Source organism: Branchiostoma belcheri, unplaced genomic scaffold (genome assembly GCF_001625305.1).
Source record: "Branchiostoma belcheri isolate BF01 breed outbred unplaced genomic scaffold, Haploidv18h27 scaffold51, whole genome shotgun sequence".
NCBI lineage: Eukaryota > Metazoa > Chordata > Leptocardii > Amphioxiformes > Branchiostomatidae > Branchiostoma > Branchiostoma belcheri.
In genome coordinates this window covers 608,458-635,826 of record NW_017804143.1, presented here as the reverse complement: position 1 = coordinate 635,826, position 27,369 = coordinate 608,458, and the positions used below count along the sequence as shown (strand labels likewise).

General features: G+C 46.3%; 3 protein-coding genes across 3 annotated transcripts; 1 reads left to right on the top strand and 2 right to left on the bottom strand.

Annotated features, from left to right (window-relative positions):
- Positions 1 to 382: 382 nt before the first annotated feature.
- On the bottom strand, positions 383 to 4,016 carry LOC109480433. Its single transcript, XM_019782623.1, is given in 2 exon segments — positions 383 to 3,041; positions 3,043 to 4,016. Coding segments are annotated over 2 exon segments (3,633 nt in total).
- Positions 4,017 to 5,219: 1,203 nt separating this feature from the next.
- LOC109480432 lies at positions 5,220 to 12,566 on the top strand. The gene is made up of 2 exons (XM_019782622.1): positions 5,220 to 6,746; positions 10,006 to 12,566. The coding sequence occupies exons 1-2, from the start codon at positions 6,236 to 6,238 to the stop codon at positions 12,564 to 12,566; spliced, it is 3,072 nt and encodes a 1,023-aa protein (XP_019638181.1). The 5' UTR covers positions 5,220 to 6,235.
- A 1,026-nt stretch (positions 12,567 to 13,592) lies between these two features.
- Positions 13,593 to 27,365, bottom strand: LOC109480579 (conserved oligomeric Golgi complex subunit 4-like). Its single transcript, XM_019782811.1, has 24 exons — positions 27,249 to 27,365; positions 26,747 to 26,829; positions 26,462 to 26,576; positions 26,147 to 26,197; positions 25,964 to 26,014; positions 25,034 to 25,109; positions 24,430 to 24,623; positions 24,046 to 24,100; positions 23,703 to 23,804; positions 23,213 to 23,319; positions 23,049 to 23,095; positions 22,642 to 22,738; positions 22,466 to 22,508; positions 22,232 to 22,350; positions 21,887 to 21,972; positions 21,181 to 21,403; positions 20,771 to 20,833; positions 20,472 to 20,528; positions 20,182 to 20,235; positions 19,748 to 19,840; positions 15,882 to 15,965; positions 15,646 to 15,747; positions 14,260 to 14,388; positions 13,593 to 13,766 (listed from the first exon to the last, which is right to left on the bottom strand). Exons 1-24 carry the CDS (start codon positions 27,351 to 27,353, stop codon positions 13,632 to 13,634), a joined length of 2,271 nt encoding a protein of 756 aa, XP_019638370.1. The 5' UTR covers positions 27,354 to 27,365; the 3' UTR covers positions 13,593 to 13,631.
- Between the last annotated feature and the right edge of the window lie 4 nt (positions 27,366 to 27,369).

Sequence of the window (27,369 nt, the reverse complement as noted above, 5' to 3'; positions counted from 1 at the left end):
CAGTGAGATTAAGATTTCTGTGATTATTTGATATAGATATTGAAATAATATTAGGATATTCAAAAGAGAAAGTCAGCTTTGTAAACAGCGCAGCCCAGATAGGCTAAAGGATGATAAGATTGTTCCACTAAATTACATTTTAATGTGACGATGAATCTTCGAGGTTTTAGGAGTTTTAATTGACATGGTTAAGACTTGCCTGCCAAGCATAAATATGTGAGGAAATTATAAATGTCCACAAAACGTCTGTGCCTCTAGGTTGTATCATATGAGATGTAAATGTACTGATTTGAGAAAAAAAAAGTGTTGTTGCTGCAAACTAAAATGGTTAAGTATATTATAGAGGTCATAAAGGGATAGGTTTTGTGAAAAGTATAGTTTCCTATGCTGTATTACTGAGTCCTTCCCCTGGGATCTCCCATGGCCAGTAGGTGTTAGGTGTGAGGGAGAGGGACGCACGCTGTTGTATGTTTTGGGTTCCCTCCCCTGGGATCTCCCATGGCCAGTAGGTGTTAGGTAGTGTGACGGTGGGGAGGGACACACGCCGTGGTGTGTTACTTGTTCCCTCCCCTGGGATCTCCCATGGCCAGTAGGTGTTAGGTAGTGTGACGGTGGGGAGGGACACACGCCGTGGTACGATACAGTTTCCCTCCCCTGGGATCTCCCATGGCCAGTAGGAGTTAGGTAGTGTGACGGTGGGGAGGGACACACGCCGTGGTGTGTTATGGGTTCCCTCCCCTGGGATCTCCCATGGCCAGTAGGTGTTAGGTAGTGTGACGGTGGGGAGGGGCGCACGCCGTGGTGTGTTACGGGTCCCCTCCCCTGGGATCTCCCATGGCCAGTAGGTGTTAGGTAGTGTGACGGTGGGGAGGGACGCACGCCGTGGTGTGTTACGGGTTCCCTCCCCTGGGATCTCCCATGGCCAGTAGGTGTTAGGTAGTGTGACGGTGGGGAGGGACGCACGCCGTGGTGTGTTACGGGTTCCCTCCCCTGGGATCTCCCATGGCCAGTAGGTGTTAGGTAGTGTGACGGTGGGGAGGGACGCACGCCGTGGTGTGTTACGGGTTCCCTCCCCTGGGATCTCCCATGGCCAGTAGGTGTTAGGTAGTGTGACGGTGGGGAGGGACGCACGCCGTGGTGTGTTACGGGTTCCCTCCCCTGGGATCTCCCATGGCCAGTAGGTGTTAGGTAGTGTGACGGTGGGGAGGGACGCACGCCGTGGTGTGTTACGGGTTCCCTCCCCTGGGATCTCCCATGGCCAGTAGGTGTTAGGTAGTGTGACGGTGGGGAGGGACGCACGCCGTGGTGTGTTACGGGTTCCCTCCCCTGGGATCTCCCATGGCCAGTAGGTGTTAGGTAGTGTGACGGTGGGGAGGGACGCACGCCGTGGTGTGTTACGGGTTCCCTCCCCTGGGATCTCCCATGGCCAGTAGGTGTTAGGTAGTGTGACGGTGGGGAGGGACGCACGCCGTGGTGTGTTACGGGTTCCCTCCCCTGGGATCTCCCATGGCCAGTAGGTGTTAGGTAGTGTGACGGTGGGGAGGGACGCACGCCGTGGTGTGTTACGGGTTCCCTCCCCTGGGATCTCCCATGGCCAGTAGGTGTTAGGTAGTGTGACGGTGGAGAGGGACACACGCCGTGGTGTGTTAGGGGTTCCCTCCCCTGGGATCTCCCATGGCCAGTAGGTGTTAGGTAGTGTGACGGTGGGGAGGGACACACGCCGTGGTGTGTTACTTGTTCCCTCCCCTGGGATCTCCCATGGCCAGTAGGTGTTAGGTAGTGTGACGGTGGGGAGGGACACACGCCGTGGTACGATACAGTTTCCCTCCCCTGGGATCTCCCATGACCGGTATGTGTGAGGCTGTGTGAGGAAGGTGATATGAGCCCTATTGACATCATGTCCTCCGGACAGGATGGCATCTGTGACATTAACGTACGTCCTCACAGCTTGGTCAGCAGACTGGGATACCGGGGCTGTCCTCAACTGTCGACGGGCTCTTATACACTCGACCTCGGAGGCCCTTCTGTAGAAGAGATTTCGCTTCCCCTGGCCGCCGGTCTGTCCAGTTGATCCATATGTGGCCATGGATCGTTCAGACCGTCGGTTCTGTCGCCTGTTTGTGACGACATGAAGCGAAATCTCTCCAGGATCGGCATAGAAAGGCATTGGTCCACTGTCCCCATCATCTGGGATCACACTGTAGGTATGTGGTAGGACAGGCAAGGGGTGCTGTGCAGCGGTCATGTGGTCTGGGGTCTCCCAGCATGTGAGCGGGAGGGCAGGCAGGGGACGCTGGGCAGCGGCCATGTGATCTGGGATCTGGCTGTAGGTGGCGTCATCTGGGATCTCACTGTAAGTAGGTTCGATGGAACACAGGACAGCCGGCAATGACCTACGTGAGACTGCGTCATCCGACGCCATCTTGCCTGAACGTGCAGGGAGGGAGGCAGACCTCAGCAAGCCGGGGAAGGTAACGCCAGGCGGGATGGTCCAAATGTGTGCATCATCGCTAGCGCTGGCCCTTTCATTCTCCCCCTTTAACCTTTCTGCGCAAATCTTCCATATCACTGCAAGGGACAACCCAACCAGAAGGACCACTGCCGAGACCACAACTGGGATGAGAACATGACCTGGTGACTGAACCACCTCTAGATCTGGCACAGGTGTGGTACTCACCTGAGGTGTGGACTGGTCTACAGGTCCCAAAGATGTGTCTTTCTCTGTAGTTCCACAGTGGTGTGTCGGGCTGCTGGAATGGTCAGTACCCGTTCGGTAAGTGGTTTGTGTTGTGTGTGTCTGATGATGGAGCGAGGGAACAGTGAAGAACAACTTTGTGTGTTCATCTCTGGTGACAAGAATGCAGCTGATGTTCTCTGTGTTGCCATGTGGGATGTTAGTGTTTGTGGTGTGCCTTGTGATGCTGCCAGACTCTGTGGTGGTGTGTGTGCTTGTGTCTTGTGTCTGGAAAAATGACATGGCAACATCTTCAGAGTTAGCACTCTTTTTGGCCATGGAAACCAGTCGGAAGAACGAGTTTCCCACCAGGGGGCACTGTAATGCCCCCATCGTATTCCCAAACCTGCCTGCACTGTTCAAGCGTCTTGGTGTCCAGTTTGTCTGCCAGAGAGCCGTCGGTGGCCAGGACAACTACGGGGGACTGGATGGAGATAGTGCTCAGAGAACTATTCACATCACCACATGATCTGCCAGGGTTGACCGATCCAAAGTCGGTGTTACCAGCCACGATGCCCGATGAAACAAACACCCACCCAAACGAGAGTTCACGAGCATCGTGTCTGGCACAGAAGAGGAACTTGGGCACCTCAACAAGCGCTGTTACTGACTCTCTCTTGAACTGGGCTGACCGACGTAGGTTCCACATCATTTCGTGTGGGATTGCATCATACACAGACGACAACACACCACTGCTGATATCCAGCCGTGTCAGCCAAGGCTGTCCCCACAACACCTCTCCATCCAAAGATGACAGATCGTTATCCCTCAGGTCTAACGTGACCAGCCGAACATTTTGGAATGACCCCGGGGAGATGCTGTTGATTGCATTTGACCTCAGCATCAGGGTGAATCCCCCTTTTGGTCCACAGAACCAGGAAGGGTCTACAACCTGTAACAGGTTGTTCTCTAGATCCAACAGATGCAGGCGAGTCAGGTGCACGAAGCTCCCTGGCTCTATCTGCTTGATGTTGTTGTTGGACAAAGTAAGCGACAGAAGATTCTTCAACCCACTGAACCAGCTCTGCTTGACATTCGTCAACCTGTTAGAATCTAGGGAGAGCTTGCTCAGACGGGAAAACCCTGCGAATGTGTCATTCTTCACATCAGGGATCTTCCCGTCTATCAGAGCCAAAGTGATGACCTTCGCCTGCTCGACAGGTGCCAGTTTCTCGGCCGACAGGACATGGAATGGGTACCCTCTTATTGCCAAACCATTTACATCCGCAAGAGAAGGGAAAGGACGTACAGCGGCAACACCCCCATTCAGTACTTCACACATGACACATGTTTTGCTACCAGATGTGAGAAATGTGCCCCGCTTGTCTGTCAAAGGCACACACACCTGCCATTCAGCTGTCTTACACTGGGCAAAACCCTGGCCATTTGTGGCTGCACAGGCGCAGGCAGCTGCCAAGAGAAGCAAGAAAAACATGTCACCACCTTACGCTGTCCACCCTCATACCTTAGCCTTTTCTAGGAGAAACTATTTGCTACTTACCTGCATTTTTCTACAGTTCCTCCGCAGATCTGTCAGCATTACGGACAAGCTGTCGGGTAGCCCGTGCACCGTCTTCCTCCTTCGCAATGTCCAGGAACTAACACGCTTTACCAAATTAAGTCACTAAGTAAAATCTTAGCGCCGCCGGCTGCGGCGCCGTCTGTGCGTACACTGCATTTACTGGCCAAATGACCCCTTAGTGTTATGTTTATGCACGTCGCGACAGATTACCTTCGCCAAAATAATCATTATTCAAAACTACATACGGCTCGAGGCACCACTTCAATGGAGACCGACTAATGACTTTTATTTCAATCAGAGAAGTCATCCAAAAGGAGGGTGGCTAAACAAAAATAATAAAAAATTCCGCCCCAAAACTTCCAACAGTTCTGTAAATTTGTATCTTTGGGGGTTGTAGATCGTGTGCTGCTGTTTTCTATTTAATATTGGCTTAATATTTTATACAGAGTTAAAACAGGTTGTGGCCTAAGGATCATCGGGGATTGGCGTACAACGATAGAGAGCTTACGGTATCATCTTTATTGGAACAATTCACACTTTTCATTTCTAAAAAAAAAGCTTGTAAAAGTTCTTATTCAAAAGCTTCAGCTATATTATACATATGTATGTATATGATTGTACTCTTGTGACCTGTGCTTAGCCCAGTGGGGCACAAATGTACAATAAAGGTCTTCCTTCATTCAACGGCTAGACATATAAGACAGTATAAAACTAGCTACAAGTTGGGTAAAACTTGGCTAGACCTCAGTAGCCCATTGCCTGTATGGTTATAACCAATTATCCACTAGCGTATTTATGACGTCTTGTTTAGAGAAGCCTTACATTTGGCTATATTCCCTGCGTTTAAACCTTGCCTTAAATGCACAATACATTACGGGTTTCGTTCAGGTGCAGTACATTCTGCCGACGTGCCCTGACAGGGCAAAGGACTAAACCGTGTCTGGTGTTGTTTTTTGGGCTCCCTCTTACACGCGACCTTGCCCGTCGAGACACGAGGGTTGTTTACAAGAAGCCAGGTTACATGTCGTGCCGGTGTGATTCAGCTGTCGTGCCGGTTTGATTGAGCCGTGCGGGGTAAGGTGTCGTCTGTAATTCCGCCTCGGTTCCAGTTCACCTCAGGAGGAACGCCAACTCCTCACCTGTAACCCCGCCTGTCCACTCACGTATCCCCGGCTCGGGGAAATAAATAGCCACGGATAAAGGCCAGCCGTCCACCGAACGCGACGTTAACAAGGCACACGTAAATACACAAACAACGGCCGACACAAAGGCCGCTGCTATTCTTTACACCGGACGTGGTGTTAGTTCAGCCCGCCCTGTTCATTCCTTTTGACACCTGCGGGCTCCATTACGAAAGTCGTATATTCGTCTTATACAAGGTCTTATACGCCCAATTGGGAGAGGAGAATGCTTTGGTGTGATGTGTGGTGTCCGAAACGGGAACGTCATTCAACATCGGGACAACGTCGGGAGACTATGAGACTTGGGAGCTTTGCGTTCACCACCGTGGCACGCACCCGGGCGCAACTGCAAGCGTTAGAGTGCGGTGAAAGGTCTCTCTTTCTCCTGATAAATGACTGTGCAAACACTCGTGTTCCCGAGCCGACCCCGGGTTCCCAGTGGTAACGTCTGCCGGTTGGCGATCGCACGTCGCCAGAGTGTTTTCTCAGCCTTGCACGCCCTGCAGCCCGCGACGAGAGTTAGTTACAACCGCGGTCACGTTTCACCGTAAAGAATCGCCAACTCTCCGCTCCACTGCCACGCCGTGTTGTATACCCTCGACAGTTTCAACCTACCTTATGGAGCCAACGTAAGACTTGCTGCTGACATTTGATTTAAAGTGCGGCTTCGGTTCAGCGAGGTTGTAGTATAAACCGTTTACGCAGACATGGGGGAGAATACGGAAGGGAAACAGTATCGAACCGACGATGCCCAGTTCTGGGACAACTAAAGTTTGACCTTAAACCAAGAGGGACAAGATGGAAGGCAAGCCGCAGCCGTCGCGTACCCCCAGTGCCAGGACCGGGGCGTCACAGGACACGTCCTCGGAGCTCTGTACGGTCTTCGTCCGGCTTCCCAACGACGACGTCGCGGGGTTTCGCGACCTTCCGTCGGGCATCTCCGTGTACGACCTGAAGGCGAGGATCGAGATCGTGACGGGCATTCCCAGCCAGATCTACACCCTACACTACACCAACGACGTGGACCTGGAGGACGAGAACGAACTCAGGATAGGCATGACCATCATGAACGGGGCCACGCTGCGAATGCAGCTCTTCACCAGTTGGAACGGACTCTTCTACTCCACTTGGAACGGAAACATCGACGACACGTACTACAGCGGAGGTGTACAACTCATCAGTGAGGCCGGCTTCAGCGAGGGGGAAGCGGTCGCCATGCACAGGATAGTAGCCAAGAGAGCCTTCGTATCCCTTTTCCTGGCCTGTCACAGAGGGCATTACGTGCTGTGCAAAGTTCTACTCTCCATTGGTGAGTGTCAATGTTTTTATATTTAATCCGTTGTTGTACGCTGTTCCTTAAACATGGCAAATCTCTGTGATTACTCAACTGTAAACCTACTCTACCGTCACACACTTTGACCCTCCTTCTAAATCTTTAGACTTGATTTGGTTACGTTTGTAGAATTCACAGTTGTCCATCTGTTATGCCTTGATTCATATCCAAACGTTAGAAAATCCACTCGTCGCTATGTTTTCCGTTGATCTTTATTTAGAAATATGTAGGTACAAAATGTCTACAAAAATCCCTGCTACAAGCAAACCTAGTACCCGGTGAAGATACCGCGGAAAAAAAAGAAACATGGCCTGTTTTACTCGTGGCTTGGCCACAAAGAGACGGGGGTACATTTACTCCAGCCTAGAAGCGCACACAACTCCTGGCTGTGTCAGTGCAGTGTTTGACTTGTTTTGTAAATACCAGAGTATCATGACACTGGGCAAATGCAGCCGGCAAACCGTAGTGTTTAAGTTAATGATTTTGGGTTTTAGACCGAGAGGATCTGCCGTTGTAGAATGTAGTATCGGCCAAGTGTCGTTTGGTCTTGCACGAAACGTACACATGATAATGAAAGAACGTTTTTGGAAATGTGTGTCACGGATAATGTACTTGTGAGTGGATGTGCCTTTAACATGATATATGTAGGTCGGCTTTCATAAAGTTCGCCATGTCTTTCTACTACTTTGTTTACAGAAAACATCCACCCTGGCATTTTACTAAGTCTGTGGTAACGGCGAGGTTTCTATTCGCCGTAGGACGTCGTAAGATTTTGATGTAGTAGAATTTTCAGGCAGACTGTGACACAACCGACCGCCGACAAGACTCTAAGATTGCGTTTTTCAGGTGACAAGATGGATGAATTTCGCGCGATACTTGTAAATGAAACCTTAACAGTGGACCCACTCTCCTGGCCAGTCAGACCCAACTTGTGCCGAATTATACTATCTTAACTCTGTCAGAATGGCCTGGCGAAGGCCTTAAACTAAGCGTGTTTCTTTTATGCAAGGACATTGACCAATGCAGGTGCACGTCGCCAGCATAATAAACATTCAGTACCAAGGCAACTGGGTACGGTATCGCGCACTACAGAGCGATTGTTCGGAAGAAAAGGTCCAGCGTAATGAACCAAAAGTCGCCCGACCCTGTATTCAGCACAACGCCATCAATGTGGCATTTAGAACCCCGGTAGTCAGGCGAAGTGTAGTCGTTTATTTGAGCTCCTTTTGTGCCGCCAGTTCCGCGACCTTGTTAATACTAACTAACACCGGTCTTTGTTGTTCCGTAAGTCCCGGTATGTCGTAACTCCAATTAATCGATTTCCCATGACGTGTATTTTTGCCTCGCGACGGTTGCTAGCTGGCACCAGCCAACTTTTGACTTAGCCTGGTGCCCGGTCCTACCGTCGTTTGGGCGGCCTGTAGAACGATTCCTACCGCTCAGTTTAACAAGGCTCCCGGCAGGTTTTGCACGACGGATTCGAAGTTCAACTCTTATCGTGCAAAACTACTACGGGAGTAAAACTTCTACCAGGAGCCTAGTTGAAGTGGTCGGTGGGGATCGTCTGAGGCCCGAAGGGAGTCCGCCCAAACCACCATCACTGAGGACTGGATACCAGGCTAACTTTCACCTGGATGCAGACGACTGCACGTTAAAGAAAAGACTGTTTAAGTTTGAAGCTTTGGAAACGTTTTAATACTGCTCGTTTCGTAGCTCATCTTTCAGTCACTCGACTATCGACTTTCCAGGTCACTACCAATCAATAGGCTTGTAACTTTGTGTTGTGACTCAGCGGAAGACTGGGTCGGCGAAACACCTGAACTTTGGAGAAAGTTCTCACGCCAAGCGGAAAAAGTGAGAGTCTCAATAGCCAATATACTGGTAGTTTATACTAAAAAGGGGGCATCCAATGCAATGTCAAGTCACTGTACAGTAAAACAAAATTGAATCGACATTATCCTATAGTATACGGATACCTGTGTGGCAAAAATGCAACTGACGGTTGCTTGTTTTGTATCATAGGCCACTCGTTCTTGCTATTTTTTGGCGGCACCCAAAAATATGACGAAAATGTGATATGAAATGGCAGTAAATGTCGGCCTCAATATCAGATAGGTTTCCGCACGCCACACTTTTTGAAATTTTTTTAAGGCTTTCAGTATAAGATAAAAGTACTATACATACATGACCCACATAAACATACTAGTATTAAAAAAAACTAAGACTAAATCACTCACCCTCTCACTCATTCACTCTCACTCACCCTCACTTATTCACCCTCTCACTCACTCACTCATTCACTCACTCACTCACTCGCTCACTCGCTCACTCACTCACTCACTCACTCGCTCACTCATTCACTCACTCACTCACTCACTCACTCACTCACTCACTCACTCACTCACTCACGGCGGCATCAAAATCGCGCTGTATCAAAATCCCCTGTACATTGAGATGGCCCCATCGTCCGTATCAGGTCACAATTAAAGTGGGCTTCCATCAACTACCCAATCTGTCTGAGGTTACCCATTCTCGATAAGAACTGTTTACAGTCAACAGCGGATTGTTCCGTCTTTGAAACGGCGACAAAGAGAGAATGTTTACCTACACTCGGTGCCATGACATTACGCTTTAATCGGATTACAGAAACTAGACCGGCATGCGTCAGTAGCAGGCCTCCGTATGTCTAATTATGGGTACAAATTGCTTCTAAAACCCATCAAAGTATTTCATCATTTTGACGCTTTGTTTTGAGTCGAATTTTCGATACACCGTGCTGGTTCAACGGTACATCAAGCAACTACTAGTATTCCCCATGGCTCAATATATCTCCCTAGTGTCCTGTGTGTTTTTGAACCAAATGATGTTCAGTATCAATCTGTCAGAGACCTCATCTCAATTCGGTTTCAATATTTGACCATTGGGGAATCACTGATGATCCGACCACTAGTCCTAGTTTTATCTACTCTTCTTGGTTTTCTGTTGTTGTTGTTTTCTGTCAGGGGCCATCATAATGTTTCATTTGTCGGTTCTGTACAGGTGCGTACCCGGTGGGTAGAACGCCTTCGAAGCTGGACACGTTTGTCCGTTAGTCTAATTATTTGGCCGTTGGGGCACCAAAATGTTATCTGACCAGCAGTTTTCTCCATCCCTCTCAGTTTTCTGTCGTTGTTGTTGTTGTTTTCTTCTGTCAGTGGCCATCATTCATGATTTTTTATTTGTCGGTCCCTTACAGGTGCTGACCCGGTGGGTAGGACGCCTTCCGGCCGGACGCCTCTACACGCCGCCGCGGCACAGGGACACCTGGACGTGCTGAACGCTCTTCTCGACCAGGGCGTGGACGCCGGCGCGCGGGACATGTACGGCAAGACCCCTCTGGAACTGTCCGGGCAGTTCGGGCGGCGGGAGTGCGAGCGGAGGCTGTGGCTGCACCAGTGGAACCTGCGGGCCGCTAAGGCGGTCACCGCGGACACAGACACTTCCAGTCACGCGTCTGGGCACGGGTCGAACGGACAGGACGTCAGCCTGAGTACAGCATCAGTCAGCACGCTGGGATTCATCCACGTACAAGGAGAGAAACCCCGACACGCCGTACGCCGAGTCTTGAAACCGTCTCCTCTGCGTGCTCAACATATCGGGAGCGCCAGTACCTGGTCAAACAGCCTCCCAACGCCGCAAGCACCGCAGAAGAGCGTCCAGCTACCGAGCATGAGCGCGCCAGTCAAGGGTGTCCGCTACGGGCGTATTCGCCCCGGCACGGCGCTCCTCGGGGACAAGTCGTTTCCCGATGTCTGCCGGGCGTCTACCCTCCCCTCCCCCCGGGTGAGCGCCGGCAGCGAGGACGGTAAGAGGAAGTCCAGAAGCAGCGCGAGCCGGTCCACCTCCTCGCTGTACCACAGACACTGCCAGACACACGCCTCGTACACGCCTGTCGAGAACTGCGACCCTCATCAGGACGACTTCAACGTGGATGACGAGGACATCGAGAGGTTGATCCACGTCGTGTCTCTGTCTCAACCCTCCACACCTGTACCTGCAGACGACTCGGATCTTGTGACAAGAGAGAAACGACAGCAACAGCTCAGAAGACCGCGAACGGGAGAGAACTCGCGGTGTGCGAGGTGTAGACTGCGCAACGACACCAGGAAGCCACCCAGCCCTCAGCGAACCCCCAGTAAACACTTCGTGTACCCGGGAACGTTCTCCGTGGGCGCGAAACAGCTGCACGTCATGATGCCTGAGATGGAGTACTACCAGCAGCGTCCCACCACGAGGTGTCACTCGGTCCCGCCGCCGTCTCTGTGCAGCGACGATGAAGCTGTGGACGCCGCTATCGGAGACGACGACATCCCGGACCTCGCGAAGCCTCCTGAGGAAACCAACCACAAACCCGACAGCGTCAACAGTGAAGACAGCGGCAGGGACACCATGGACAAGACAGAAACAGTCGACGGCGACGACGATGATACACACGTCAGTAAACCGAGCGAAGAGGCGACGACAAACTTTGTGAAACAGAGGGAGTATCAGATCGACGTTGATAACACATTTGAAGATTCTCCGAGCAAGGACAGACCCGGTTCCAACACAAAGGGGACGCAGTGCTCGGATGAAGGTTTCTCAGCACTGCAGACAGTTCCGAGTCCTGATACCTCCACAGACGACGTTCCGAAATTGCAGATCAACGGCGTAAAGTGGGATCTAGAGAAACCGACTGTGACGCTTAAAAATCAAAACGGCACGCAGACGGAAAGCCAAGACCGCCAAGTGAATGCCCCACAGCGCCCCGTTCGCCAGCGCTCTCTGTCGGCAGACGACAAGATGTTCCTCCCGCGCAAACCCGCTTCTGGGATCCTGCCGCGGGCCAAGACGCTGGAGTCGTGGATTCTGATGAAGGCTCGTCAGAAGCAGGGACGGCGGGAGAGACCGGAGATGGAGGAAAGACGGCGGCGGAACGTAGAGGCGTATCAGAGATGGCTGAGGACTAAAGACCAAGAGACGCGCGAAGATGCCACGGACCAGTCCTCTAGCGCTGAAGCGAAGGAGAACCAAAACGCGTTTGAGCAATGGCTGAAGGCAAAAAGACAGCAAGCTAAGAAAGAAAAAAGAGAAACAAGCGCAAAGTCAAATAGCGATTCTAAACAGCCTGCCGATAGAGGTGCACAGGAGACGCGCCCGAAAATTATCGACGGAATGTCTCACGACGAGTGGCTGCTTCAGAAAGCCGAACAGGGGGCCTTCCCCTCCGCCGAATCACGGCGTCCTACCGCCGAAGACGAGAAAACCGCACGGAAGAAAACCTTCACAGGCGGGCTCACGTACGACGAGTGGCTGACCAGAAAGCTCCAAGAGGAAACGTTAACAAAAAGGCTGCTAGAGGCCAACAAGGCCGAACTTCAGAAAAAAGCGTTCGAACAAAGGAAAGGCGTGGTGGACAAGAACTTTCGAGAATGGCTGAAGCATAAGGCGGAGGAAAACCAGCGGGAGTACGAGAAATTCGAGGCAGAAAGTCGGAGGGCACAAAGTAAAGAAAGCGAGCGCCGCTTCAGAAACATGAGACGTGGCGTGACCTTCAGGAACTGGAAGGAACAGAAAGAACAGGACAGGATTGTGGAGTTTGTCGCCATGGCGCAGCAGGAGCGTCAGGAGAGGGCGAACGACGAGGAGCGGAAGAGAAAGAGCCAGCGGTCCTTCGAACTGTGGCTGGTCAGAAAAGCTCAGGAAAACCTGAACGAGGAAAAGAAGCGTCTTGAGATGGAAAGACGCCGCTTTCTGATGGCGGCAGCAAGGACTTAAATGGTCATGACTTATTAATGATATATATAGTGTAAATATATAATTCAAATACTAGTAAGGAGGTGCACAAGTACGACTGCACATGCCCCGTAAACGTAAAGAAAACACGACAGACGCTTTAATCATGTTCAAACGTCTTCTGTTTACATCTATGGAAGCTTCAACTTTGACATATCACCCACAATGCACCGTAGTGCACATGCGCAGCCTTAATTGTGGATCCTCTTATTGACCAATCTATTATTAGTTGTTTATTTAAGGTGTGAAGCTGTTGTAAAATATCAAATATCTGTCTTGTTAAAAGATATTATCACTATACGTTTGTAAATTCTTCAAAAGTTCTACATTGGAAGCAAATCAGGAGACAGTTAATAATCATAGTACACTTTGTTTTTTTTATACATATCCTCTTTACAATTCATATGTACATCTCTGAAGGTAGTACATAATACATAATATACACTTAAATTTAGGTACATGTTCCCCTTGAACTTGTGCAACAAGACTGTACTTCAACTCTTGTATCACTTGTAACAAGTGCTTTTCTGTACACTTGTCTTTACAATGCATTGATGCATTACAATTTAATAAACATGATACATGTTCTATTATATAATAGTCCTATTTTTGCATATACAATGTATGTACCTAATCTAGGGCAACCCCAGCATTAACCCATAGCACCTCATGGGTGCTACATGTACACCACACCAAATGTACATCTGTCACCATGGAACTTAGTTATGTGAGTTATTTTCATACAATGGCAATCCATCATGGATAGTCACTTGATAGCAAATACTATCAAAATATGCACTACTACTGAAATATGTCCAAGAAATAATAGTCCTAGCATTTGACTACAAAATGTACTTCAGCAGATATCTACAATACATTGTACTACTATAATAGGAAGTTATTGGAGATCTGTATTACATGTAGTGTCCGTGCATACATAAGAAATCCCTGCAACACCTGATTGCATCAATAATTTTCCAGTATGATAATATCTCTGTAATGACTAACAATCTCTAAAAATGACTTAAGTCTCCTCTTGTGTAAACATCAGAGTTTGAGTCTGGTGATGTCTTCACTTCTGAAGTCCACCCTGAGGGCCAGCACCTGTCTGACCTCCGCAGGGGTCAATCTCCAGGTCAAAGGTCCCGAGTTGGGACCCCAGTAGTCCAGAATCTCACCAACCTAAATAAGGGATACACAGCTGTCGGTTAACCCTCTTTCTGCTGGCTTGTACTACTGTGATAAGTACAGCAGGAGTGTGGTTAGAATATAAGAGAGTCTCACAGTTACACAATGTACAGTCAAACTTGTCCAAGTGATCACGTCTATTAGCCGGCTATCTCGCCATAATGACTGCTTTTTCTCATACATTTGTACTATGGTCATGTCTTTGGGACTCAATGCATGGACTCGCCTGGGTGCCATCCTATTTGTATGCCGGGGCTCCCATACTCACAGAGTATAGCATAAAAATAAGATGGCACCCAGGCTATGTATGGACCTCTTTACTGTGAAAAAAAATAACATTGAATCTGACCCTTCATAAATTTACATATAAATCAATGAACTTTATTGGTCAACAATTGTACAAGGTACAATGTATGGCAGTAATACAACAATACTACAAAACGAGGCTGGTGAAAGACAGATTAGAAAGCAGGTAAAATCCGCCCACCCTCTCCATGTTGAGAATAGTTGCCATCTGGGTAAGCCGTGCAAACTTGTCCCTGATGGTCCACTGTGTGACCGAGGTCAGGTACCCCACCAGGGCTCGCAGCTCTTTGTCAAACTGGAGTCCTCCCAGCTGTAAGGTACAGGAGGAACAAGGAAGACTTAACCCTCAACAGTACACCTTCCCGGACTGATTAATCTGTACACCTGGGTTCCGCGCGGACCCCAAAAGAAAATCAGATATAAAAATTTTTAGAAATGGAAGAAACTGAGTTTTTTTGTACTGTATTGAGGGACAACTTTGTAGGTTACAATTACCTGAAATTTCAGAAAAAAATCTTAAGAAACAAAGAAAAATATTACAGAATATATAATACTGGGGGCGGACCCCAGGTGTACTGTTTAGGGTTAAAGATGTATTGTGTAACATTAGGATGATACAACATATCAATTTTCTGGTCATATCTCTGAGTAAGTTGAAGCAACACTACTCCATTGCAACTAAGACTGCAGAAACAAGCTCCAAGATGAGTCCTTTATTTTATGGGTGGTACCCTAAAAATCAGCCCAGGGGCCTTCCAGTAACCATTTTCTATCAGAATTTTGGGAAATCTTGCTCCATGAGGGTCGATATACATTGGAACAGTGTTGTTTCAACAGTATGGTTTCCAAGCCCTAAAAACAGCACTGGGTGCCTTTAAGTCCACTCTATTCCCTGAGTCTCCCCTTTTAACCTGTCATTATACATGTCAATCTTCCCCGATCCCACTGCCCCATTACAGGTAATTGAGTGACAATGTTTGCACTCAAACAAGCCAATAACCGATACGCAGGGCCAAAACACATCGACCACAACCCTCTACAAACACTTCAGCATTCAGCTAGCAAACATCAGACACCAATGTCTCTAAAATACAACCCCATTAACAACTCACAATACAGTAAATCATCTGAAGTTCTGAATCGGTTATGAACCACAAATGGGTCCAAAGGGCAGGCATAAAGAGGTATGGAGGTGTCGTTAAGTCAAGTGTTTGCATGGCTTGACATTATTGTCAAATACAGTGGGTGTGTGCCAATCTAGATGACAGAACTATGCTTATAACAAACTCTGGAACAACTAAGGCATGGAAAGCAGTTCACCTGGCAGAGGGTCAAATGGGGGGTTAAACAAATACTTGATTCAAATGAAATTGACGTTTGCTCAGAATTATAACAAGTGAGTTTTTCTAATCATGATTACACTTACAACTAATATGTTAAAACTACATTTAATATTATCAGTGAATTATATTATCAGTGAATAAAGTACAAATTGAGATACTATCATGAAATAGAAGAATACAAACTAGAAGTCTAGAGATAACATTATGTTCCAAACACAACTCACCCTGTTGAATACTGTCTTCATCACTGCCCTCTCCAACTGATGTGTCACCTGATTGGTCAGATGGCTGATCAGCTGATCATAGATGCTGGGACTCAAGGAACCCTGGGATAGCAAGATGGAGGCACTGGTTGACAATTATAGGTCATAAAACATAATACATGTACATGTATGTCACAACATGACAAGGGTGCTGGATTGACAAAGACAAGAATTTGTTCAAAACTGCCGACACTTACCTTGAAAGAGTCCAACAGTGATTGCAGGTTGACTACAAAGTTTTCAATGAAGGGGTCGTTGGCCTCATAGTTGGTAAACTCCTCCTGAAGAAAACATAGCCATACATTTGTCTACAAATGTTTCTAGAAGGGAATCGTGTAAATCATGTATTCCTACATAGTACATGTATTATGGATACAACATATAGTTTCCCTATTACTTACACTTATTTGTACCAGTAGATAATTCAGCTACTAGTATATTTAGCCCCAATTGGGCATGAATATGCAATAATCTTCATTGTCATTATGAAGTGTGATAATGTGTGTGAAACATTTTGTGTAAACTGAATAATACAGCTCCATCTTGTAGACCATGCATTTACAAAATCCTCTAACCTTTGTACTCTATCCACAATAATTTAACTCTAACTTGTATCGATAACTCTGTCAAGTTGTGCCTCTTTCAAAGCAACATCAGTACTTTATTTTCAGCATTTCTTATGTGTAACCTGAGAAGCACATGACCTTTTGTGCTCCCAAAAGTGCTGCCCACTTCAACACTTCATCATCTGCTATTATGTACAGATAACGAGATAAACCTTTAAGTCTTTCCATTCAAATTTGTTATGAAAGGAGATAATTAGGATACAATGGTCCTGTGCAGGTTTGAACTGTAATTTCCAACTCAACAATTGGATTTACCCGAAGTGTTCAACTTCAGTCTTTGTCAAGGAGTGAACCTTGGACAAAGACTGGTAGCTGTCTACACCCGGGAGGACCTACACGCAAGGGCTATTCCTCAAGTCTCGGTACCCCCCGAGCTCGAGTGTGTTTGGGTTTGGGTACGTCCCAACCGACTCCCGCGACAGGTACCATCGATCGCAGTGTGTGCCACCTACAACCCACCAAACTCAAACCACCAACAGCTCCTTATAGACCATCTTGTGAACACGGCTGACCTGTTGAAAACGCTCCAGCCTGACGTTGGTTTCATATTCGCTGGGGACTACAACAGGTTGGATCACACGCCCCTCGTCAGGTCACATCGGCTTGAACAGGTGGTCAACTCCCCAACACGAGGGGACGCGACGCTGGATGTCATAATTACAAACCTGAAGTCATACTACAAAACCCCAGTGGTCACAAACCCGATAGGTACTAGTGACCACAGAGCGGTATGGTGGCAATCAGCAACTCGTCTTAAGACACCAAACACGACCAAGCTCATGGTAGTACGCCCGATGCCAGATTCCAGACTCAGAGAGTTCGGGCAGTGGATTACTTCACACTCTTGGCAAGAAGTTCTGCAATGCGACACAGTCGAAGACAAGACGTCTGCATTCTACCATTCACTGAACTCTGCCATTGACAAGCACTTTCCACAAAAGAAACGTAAGTTGCATCACAACGACAAGCCGTGGATGGCATCATCGCTCAAAAACCTGATAAACAAGAGGCAGCAAGCTTACCACAAAGGCCACATGGTGCTCTACCGATTCCTAAGGAACAAGATTGTCCGTGACTGCAAACTTTCCAAGAAAGTGTACTACAGAGACCATGTCGAGAGGCTGAAGAAATCTAATCCATCCGAATGGCACAAAGAGGTAAGACGCCTAGCAAATCTCTCCAAACCTCCCATTGTTGTCCACGTGCCAGGGGTGGACCAGACAGATAAAAATGCCGTTGCTGGTGCCATCAATACTCACCTAGCGTCCATCCGCCAGGCACTGCCTCCACTTGATCTCAACAACCTCCCAACTTTCCTTGCCGGGCACCAAGCCCCCTCAGATTGATGAGTGGCAGATGTATCATCGCCTTAAGAGGATTAAAGCATCTAAAGCACCCGGTCCTGACGACATCCCACCAACCCTCATCAAGGAGTTTGCCTTCGAACTTGCCACACCTCTCACCGACATCACAAATACTTCTTTGCGGCAGGGCCGAGTACCACCCGAGTGGAGGGACGCGACCGTTATTCCAGTCCCGAAGGAGCAACCTGCGGACCTAGATAAAATCAGACCAGTGTCGTTGACATCACAGTTTGCTAAGGTAGTGGAGGGTTTTGTTCTGTCATGGCTCCTCCAAGATATCCTACCAGCGGTTGATCCCAACCAGTTTGGAAACCTCAGGGGAATTTCTACTACACACTGCTTGATAGAAATTCTCGACTTCTTCTACAAAGGAGCAGAGATGAGACAATCCATCAGTAGCCTTGTGCTCACAGACTTCAGTAAAGCGTACGATAGAGTGTGCCATACAACCGCTGTCACAAAACTCCTGCAGATGGGAGCACGGCCCTCACTGCTTCCATGGGTGTGCAGTTTTATTTCACACCGAAGACAACGGGTCCGCTACCAACATGCCCTGTCACACTGGGAACACCTTACCTGTGGAGTGGCTCAGGGGACCCTGGTAGGTCCCCTGATTTTCACGGCTATGATCAACGATGCCGGCACACCGCACAACGCTTACTGGAAGTATGTTGACGACCTTAACTTGGGAGAAAGTCGAAAGGTCAGTGCACCCTCTACTCTACAGCAAGACTTGGATGGCCTGGACGAATGGTCTCACAAGAACTATATGCAATTGAATCCCAAAAAGTGTAAGGTCATGCATATCTGTTTTGTGCAACAACCACCACCGTTCCCTGTCCTCACACTGGGGGGACAACTGCTTTCTGTAGTGACCCAGGCCAAACTACTCGGTTTGCAGATTCGTTCCGACCTCCGATGGGATGCACAGGTCGACAGTATGGTCACCAAGAGCAGCAAGCGTCTATTCCTTCTGTGTAGACTGCGCCGTGCGGGCCTCCCAGCTAACGACCTAACTACCATCTACTGTGGCTACATTAGACCTCTTCTCGAATATGCAGCTCCTGCCTGGAATGCCGCCCTCAACAACAAACAAATCACTAAGCTGGAAAGAGTACAAACCAGAGCGTGTAGGATCATCCTGGGCCGTAGGTACACATCTTACCGGGACGCTTTGCAGCACCTTAACCTACAATCACTTGCTACTCGCAGACGTGACTTGTGCTACAACTTCGCCATCAAAGCCAGACAGTCGCCGCGGTTCTGCTCCTGGCTACCACAGACCCGAGGCCAGCAGCACGGTAGACACTTACGGAACTCTTCACATTACCATCAAGCCAGCGGAACTAAGCGATACGTTACTAGCGCAAAACCCTCGCTGGCAAAACTCCTTGTTAGTGTGTAAATGGAATACTATGATTATATCCTTGTCGAACCCTTCCTGTCGACGTCGACAATAGCTCGAACGATGTTGCACTTTACTGCTAGTTCATTGTCTATTTTAACCTGTATATATTTTAATCTGTCGGAATTTCCTTTTAAAATGTTTGTAATGGAACGGTGCAATTCAGTTACTACTGCAAGGCCGTTTTTATTGTGAATAATAATAAACCAATGATGATAAAGACTGGAGTAAATGAACAGTACTCTACAAGCACTTTAGACTTCGGCTCTTTAACGTCTTCTTATTTATATAATAAGTGCTTTTATCTGGCTTTTGTAACAATGTCTTTTTTCACCTATGGCCTTTTGGATGCTGCCCTGCCAATCTGATCCTGTCTTGGCATTGGGTATTGTCTTCTAGCCACAAAAAGATCTGCATGGAAATTACAGTTCAAACCTGCTTCAGAATGACAAATCACTAATAAATTTTGAGCTTTGAAGAGTTTGAATAAATTAAGTTTGTTGCAGGTTCATGCCCATGGGCTTAATGCAGGTAACAGAGACATTCTTCTGTGTACTCTTCAGAAGACATAATGTCCCCCTTTTTCCATGATGTGTGGGTTTTGTGGAAAAAATTTGGAGCTGACTGTATAGAGCACTGATTAGAATAGATACTGGCCTGGCTCTCACCTCAGAGATGTTGTGACTGAAGGAGTGGAAGGTGGCCACCCACGGCTTCACCTGCGGCTTGATGGCTGAACTATCCAGCTCTGCCAAACCCTCCTGAAACAACAGACATTTATTTGTTAGGCTGAAGATACGGTCAAGGCTGCCCAACTAGCACAGGGCTGTTATCAATGGCTAACTTTGAGACTAACACAGGGGTTCGCTAGGCCTCTGTCCGGGTGATTTGTAGTGAATCACCAACTCCAGACTGTAGAATTTACACCATCGCACACCAGAGCTTCCATTGAACGTCCTACCGAGGGACGTCTCTAACCGAAGCTAGGTACTGATTTTCAAGGGAGTGAAGTGAGGAAAGTTGTGTAAAGTGCCTTTTCCAAGGACACAATGTCAGCCACCCAAAACAATACTTTTGTACCCCAAAGTGCATAACAACTGACCTGTAGCATGTTCTTGAACCTGTGAGACAGTGATGCCAGATCACTCAGGCAGCTCTGCAGAAAAAACACATCTGTTCAACTCACATTCTTTGTGCAATCAAAACATGACATCCAGGTAGTGAGTATTACTAACAGTTAATTAAGGCAACTAGATACTAGTATTTTTTATAAACGGTCAGATATTTCAAGTAGCATCCACTACTTTTTGTCAGAGACAAAAGAGATCTGTGATGACAGGTACAAATGTATTTATACAAAAACTTTGAATTATTGATAATTATGTAACATACATCGAGCTTGGCCTTTCCCTGCTCTCCAGCTAGTGGAAAATGTCTGGCACATTCGTCCTGTTAGAAAACAAAAATATGTACAATTCGGTCAAAATTCAAACATAAACTTTCAGCCAAGAGTTGGGAAAGCATGGAGAAGGGCATTGTACTTTACTAGTGCTTCATTGTTTCTGACAGACCCATTGGTCCATTTCATGGGAAGATCTTGGCAATAACACATTGATTTTAGTAATCATGCTATATCAATATAGTAAATATAACTGTTACAGTATTGATTACAATGAAGATTTCTTGCTTACCTCTAAGCTTGCTTTTAACAGCAAGATATTCTCACTGCAGGCTTCTGCATTGTTCAATGTTGTCTGAAAAATAAGCAATGAAGAAAGGCAGATGTTGAAGCTAAGGCCATGTTGATTTGAATATATGGATGACATCCGTGCACGCATGGACTTTTGTCCATTTCTGTGTGTTTAGCCATTTGTGCAACTTTCGTGACCACATACAAAATCTAGCTTTCATAATGAAGGCAACTTTTATTGGCCAAACATTTTTTTTGCACTCGCCAACTTTCTTGTTGCTGCACCTGCCGCCACTACAAACATATAGTTCCGCAAACATGTCCATTTTTCTCAGGCCATGCTACTGCGAACATAAAGTGATTTCCAGTAGTATTCAGAAATTGTAAATGATGATGAACTGCTGGCCTTACCAGGAAAGCTGTTTTGGTGTCCTCTGTGCTCTCAGAGGCGATCTTCCTCTGCTGGATGGTGGACTGCATGAGGTTGACGGCCTGGGTGAAGTCCAGGAATCCGGAGGGGAAGCCCTGCCTCAGCCGGCCGTACAGGACCTCACAGAAGTCCTGCTCCAGGATGGTCGTGGCATGGTTCAACATCGCACACACCAGGTCTACGTTAGAACTGGACATCGCTCTCCTGGCAAAACAAGCAAGCAACATTCATAGAGTCACAAGAGACACCTAGCATCATGATAAAGTACTGCAGCTCCTGTACACACAGACTCAAGCCACAAGTCAACGTTAGAACTAGACATCGCTCTCCCGGTTAAACAAAGAAAGCAGAGATTTCAGAGTACAAACTAAGGAAGGATTAAACTGTTACGCACGACTTAAGTTCTGTAAAGCGTAGAAGCTCTGCAGATGGCATCCACCATATCTTTCTTCAGCTACTGACAAGGGCAGTCACGTGACTCGGATACAGGAGTTTTCTTTTACACAACCAAAATTTCTCACCTAAGTGCCTAAGTGCTTAGGTTTCAGTGTCTATCAGACACCCTCCTCAGAGCTTCTGACTGAAACCTAAGCACTTAGGTGAGAAATCTTGGTTGTGTAAAAGAAAACTCCTGTATCCTATACTTAACCAACCTGATGAAACTATTTTGGAAATAATTTGACTTACTTGATACATTTCTTGAGGATGAAGAAGACATCATCCACCATACTTGATGTCAAGGAGGCATCTTCCATGATGTCCATACTCACAGCCTAGCACAGAAACCACGCAAAACACAATCATTACACTTACAGCACAGAGACAGAAACTGCCCAGACAACAGAAACTGCATCATACCTCAGTAACAGGATACTGTGTAGTTAGCCCTTTTACTGAGTTTAAAATACTCAATGCAACTTGCAATCTGAAGTGTGGTTTTCAAGATTTGCATGTAAAAATACACTGATGCTGATGGAAAAAACAAATTTGAGCAGCCTAGAGCCCTGCCCTTCTCCTAAATTTAGAGCTGACCTTCATAATCATTTCCCTGAGGAAGTATTCTTCCATAAGGATGTAATCTCCAGTCAGCTCCTGTACACACAGACTCAGGCCACAGGTCCGCACCAGTCTGTCCAACTCTGTCAGCTTGTCTGCATGGGAGGGAACATGGGCAAACTTAGCACACAGTCACAAGAGACACCTAGCACCATGATGAAGTACTGCAGGTTGGTTTGTCTTACTTCAAACATTAAAGGCAAAGATTACCTTTTCTTTGTTCTTCTTCTTGATATTGGACTTCAAAGTCAGCCTGTAAAATTGAAGATGAAAAAAAAGTTAGAGAATTGTTAAAGAGTACTCTAAGAATGCAAAAATTATGTTATGAAACAAAAAATGGTATTTTGATATTTTGATGCATGGAATTGTAGAAGACCTATACTTACAGTGACTCTTCTCCTGAAAAATCTAAGGTAAAGTTCTGCTCTTGAATTGATCAGAGTAACTTCTGCTAACAAGGTGTCCAGCTCTTTTGGATCAGGTCTGGAAGGACACACAGATAATGCTTTATGCCAACTTAACAAAACAAAATCACAGATTCCCTTTTTTGTATCAATATAGCTGGTATAACGCCCTTTGGCGTAACACACCAGCTTGCTTTGTTGTGGTGATTTTCTTTTTTGGACACCCAAGTATTATGTACACCCCATCTGTAGTTTTCAAATGTCATGTCAGAAAAGATATCATCCGCAATGTGAAAAATTCTGGTGCAATCCAACGAAACCCGTGAGAAATCCCAGTTTTGCGCAGGCGCGTTACGTTCTGCCAACATGCTTGTAAATGTTATACTTACTTCTCTGTGGCTGTCCTTCCCATCATGCACTGCTGGACTTGCTGTGCCTAATATGGAGTAGATGACATTAACATTAGATGGGTCCCTGACTCCCTGGGAGGAAAAGTGACAAAGACAGCATACTAAAACCACACAGGGCTGGCACCCAGGCTAATATTTCTCACCTTTTTCTGGTAAGCCCTGTTCTTGATGAAAGCGTCCACCACTCTCCTGGCCTGTCTGTCACATTCCTTCTGTAACTCTGTCATCAGGGTCAACATCCGACCTGGACCTGCAAGGAGGGAAAATAAACAAGAATACAGAGATCTCAGACCTCCAGGAAATATTTCTAGGTCTTGCGTGATGGCGATTGTGTCCTCTTTTCATTCACCATGGTGTCTACAAGTCTTTATCATGCAAGGGAAACCAATTGTCAGCTGTCAAGGAGGTCATGTGATGAAAAAACACACGTGTAAACAGCTAGCGCTACCAGATGCCGACATGACATCTGAGACTGACTGAACCCAACCATATCCATTACAATCGGACTTAACTGCCACATGGAAACACAGGCACACACACAGAGAGACACTCACACACTCACAGATATACCAAAAACAATGTCCTCCATTCTTCATGGAGGTGAATATAAAACAAACTTGACTAAAGCCATACCATAGTAAGTCTCCACTAGGGGTTGATGGGTCTCCACTAGTCTGGCTATCCCTTCAAAAAGGTGCGTCAGGGTATCTGCATAAACCACATTGGCTCTTCGCTCTGTCAGAAAGATTGTTGTCAAGTGAAAAACAAAGTAACAATTAATCTACTTTCTTAAGAATGCAGTACCAAATGTGTCTGCGACGTTTGTAAGTCATAACAGGAGTAGATTTCCTGATCCATACAGCTTCCTTTACCTATCATATGCATCTACTGTCCTGTCTATCACATTGGTTCCGTCCCAGTCAATTACACAGTAATTTCTTATGATGCTTGGAGATGCAGAGAAAAGTACACATACCTGTAGAAGTTGTTCCTATTGCTATTTGGAGATTTTGCTCAGAAGTGTTCGCTATCTGAGGAAGACAAACATTAAGAGAAAAGATTATTTCGAAACTTAATCATCAGACTACAATTGTATATAAATTGTAATATAACAGTTATTTAAATTATGAAATATTTGTCAGACATAGGCATAGACACAGACATTATTCAGGCATACTATTATCAATACATCTAAATCTTAACATCATTTAAAGCTATCTAACAATAATGCCACTACTGTACTTGGTGGCAGCGAGTTCCACTCTACAATAGTTCAATCTAATTTTTGAACACCTCAATCCTTGGTTGAAAAATCTGGGCCTCAAATAGACTATGGAACCATTACTTCCCCCCTACTTACTTGAGTACAGAGGTAAGCGGTGAATTTCTTCAGTCCCTCGTCTCTCAGACCAATCAGAGGGAAGATCTTGAAGAACCTGTCGACGGCGGTCGCATCCTTGTTGTCCACGGCCTCGTCAAACTCCTTGTTGATAATGACCTTGAGTTCCTGCTCCGCCTTGTGTAAGAGCTCCAGGGAGTGTTCTATTCCACTGCCTGGGTGAAGAGAGAAAATTGATGAGATCTTCAAGACATATAAATAAGTCACATACATTATCATGAAAGTTCATCTGTGTTGGTAGCAATCATTCAAAGTGCAATGTTGACCTTTATTCCAACACAATGAGGACAGAGAGATAAAATTTTCAGTGACCACTGTTGCCTTCATCAGGATAATCAATGACCAATTACCTCTGGACATGAAGTCGCGAGAGTTACAGTTACAGACACATGACCTTATTCACATGTGACTTTACGAATACCATGTATATCAGACCGTCTAGCACCAGCAGTCTGCTCCTATTTTATGAATGCAAATTTTATACAATAACACAAACATTTTGGCGTTTGAAAAATGCAGCTCTCTTATCACTGCTTCCAAGAGTAGAAGACAGTAGTAGACTTACCTTCCTTTGCATCTGGAATGCTCTGCTTGAGTACTTTCTCATCTAGACTGAGGTACCGATGGATGTGTGCTGCAGCCTGGAATACAAGGTATTGATTTATATGTCACCATTAACAGCAATTATCATATAGCCGGGTGACGTTGACCAATCAGAAGGCTCCATTCCACATTCTTTATGTCGCCGTAATGTCACAAATAGAGTCAAGATCGGGTACTTATTCATCCCAATCCATACATTAAACAAAATGAATAATCACCCGCATATGACCTCAGGTGACCCAATAGAACACGGCTCTACTTCTAAAAAATCCAAAAATAACTTGAGTTGTGTTCCGATGACCTCAGGTGACTCCCATAAGAACACCTGTTCCCTGCCTGTGACCCAGATAGAACGTGAACCCCCCAGTGACCTCAGGTGACTCCAGATGGAACAAATATTCTATGTTCTATTCAGCATGTGCAAGGGGTAAATTGTACATTGTGTCACTCTTCACTGCATCAGTTTGGATAGGCTATCGTGTAAGCTATATGATAATAGCGTTAATGGCCCGCCCTTTCTCGGTGAATATGGTGTGATAAAGCCTTGTCAGTTGCTATAACCACCTCATAAAGCCACCTCGTTCGCTGCGCTCACTTGGTGGCTTTATTCGGTGGTTATAGCAACTGACAAGGCTTTATCACACCATATTCACCTCGGGGCGGGTCATTAACCCTTAAATAATAAACTTGGACAAAATATCAGAATAATAATAAATGAAAATAAGAATTACAATACGTATGTACAAGAATAGAGTTTTTTAATGCCCAAAGTTAACATACTGAATGAAAATAAGTTCTAGGTAGTATCCTTGAAACATCACAATTTTGTATGCCAACCTTCTTTTCAAGAATTCAAGAACTCAAGTACCGGTATGTAAAAACTTTCATGTACCTGTTCATAATTTCCAGTCTGCAAAGCTGTCTGGACCCCATCTGTACAAAACTGGAGACTAAAAGTTAGTAACTGGATGTAATACAAAATCATCTTTATGTTTAAAAAAATCTTGTTTCTTATATGTAAAAGGAAATTAACAATAGACAAGTTTCAGCATGTACACGTAGTTAAATCCCTCACCTTCAGATCCAGGATGTCATCAGCCCTTTGAATAGCAGCTTGGACACGACTCTGTAACGACAAAGCATTCTCCCTTATCACTAAGTAATCAAGAGATTCAAGTGTTCTCACCGCAAAAGTGCCACCTACATCAGCTACATATAACGGCGAGAAGCAGAACTCCAGTCAGAAGCTCTGAGGAAGGTGTCTGATAGACACCAAAACATAAGCACTCAGGTGAGACAATCTTGATTGTGTAAAGGAAAACTCTTCCATAATCTAACATCTGCGTGGAGATGAAGAGTTGAAGACGGTAGTTTGGAGTGACCCACTGACCTTGGCCAGGTCCAGCTGTCTGACCTTGCTGCTGACGTTCTCGGCCAGCTGACAGGTGAAGGAGATCATGCTGGCCAGCTGCTCCGAGTCCTGCTGTAACAGCTGAAGGTTGGGCCTGTAAGGGACAGTTTTTGTTTTAATAGAAGTTGTTTTATTACAAGAAGAAAGACAGATGTTTTATATTATCATACATACTGAATAAGGAGTGATGTCAAGAAACATGTGGCTAGAACATGACCACTCTTTTTTTCAATTTAAGACTGAGTTCCCAATACAAGAACTTACCCCATACGATGTAAGGTTGACATTTTCCCCTCCAGAGTAGGCTGCTGGTCCAGTAAACTATCCAGTTGTTCTGTAACCTCTTTCTGTGGAACAGGCAATAGCAAAATACAGTTGCATCAGAATTTGTAACATGCGAAGCATTTATATAACATCTTTATCTGTATTGGTATAGCCAGTATAACCACCAAACGGCAGAACACACCAGCTTCAATCACAGTACACTAATGACCTGGTACACACCTAACCTTTGCACATCTAACTGCAGGCATCTAAGTCTCTAAGCGAGTTCCACTCTATTATAGTTCTTTTCTTTTTCTTTTCAGAGCTGATAATATACCTTAATACTAGTACCTTGAAGTATCGAGGCATCAAAATAAGTTGCAGGTACTCATGTTGATGTTGTGTCTAGGAACGCCCCCCTCCCCACTAGCTTTCGAGCTAAACGTACGCCTCCTTTCACAGATACAACCTTAATAAATGCACCAAAAAGAAACCGGCGTACCTCGTCGTTGCATAGTTGGTCGTAGGCCCTCTGAATGTCCTCCATTTCCGTCAGGTTTTCGATTTCTTCGCGAGTGAACGATCCAGTAGACGTGGCCGCCGCCATCTTGGACCTCGGGGGA

What these genes read in the sequence shown, in the direction of transcription:
- LOC109480432 (XM_019782622.1), top strand. Translation starts at nt 6,236, where the DNA reads ATGGAAGGCAAGCCGCAGCCGTCGCGTACCCCCAGTGCCAGGACCGGG. An exon ending in CAAAGTTCTACTCTCCATTG is followed by an intron (nt 6,747 to 10,005) that starts GTGAGTGTCAAT and finishes GGTCCCTTACAG; the next exon opens with GTGCTGACCCGGTGGGTAGG.
- LOC109480579 (XM_019782811.1), bottom strand. Translation starts at nt 27,353, where the DNA reads ATGGCGGCGGCCACGTCTACTGGATCGTTCACTCGCGAAGAAATCGAA. An exon ending in CATTCCAGATGCAAAGGAAG is followed by an intron (nt 24,624 to 25,033) that starts GTAAGTCTACTA and finishes CTCTTCACCCAG; the next exon opens with GCAGTGGAATAGAACACTCC. An exon ending in TCAGTCACAACATCTCTGAG is followed by an intron (nt 15,966 to 19,747) that starts GTGAGAGCCAGG and finishes TGTTTTCTTCAG; the next exon opens with GAGGAGTTTACCAACTATGA.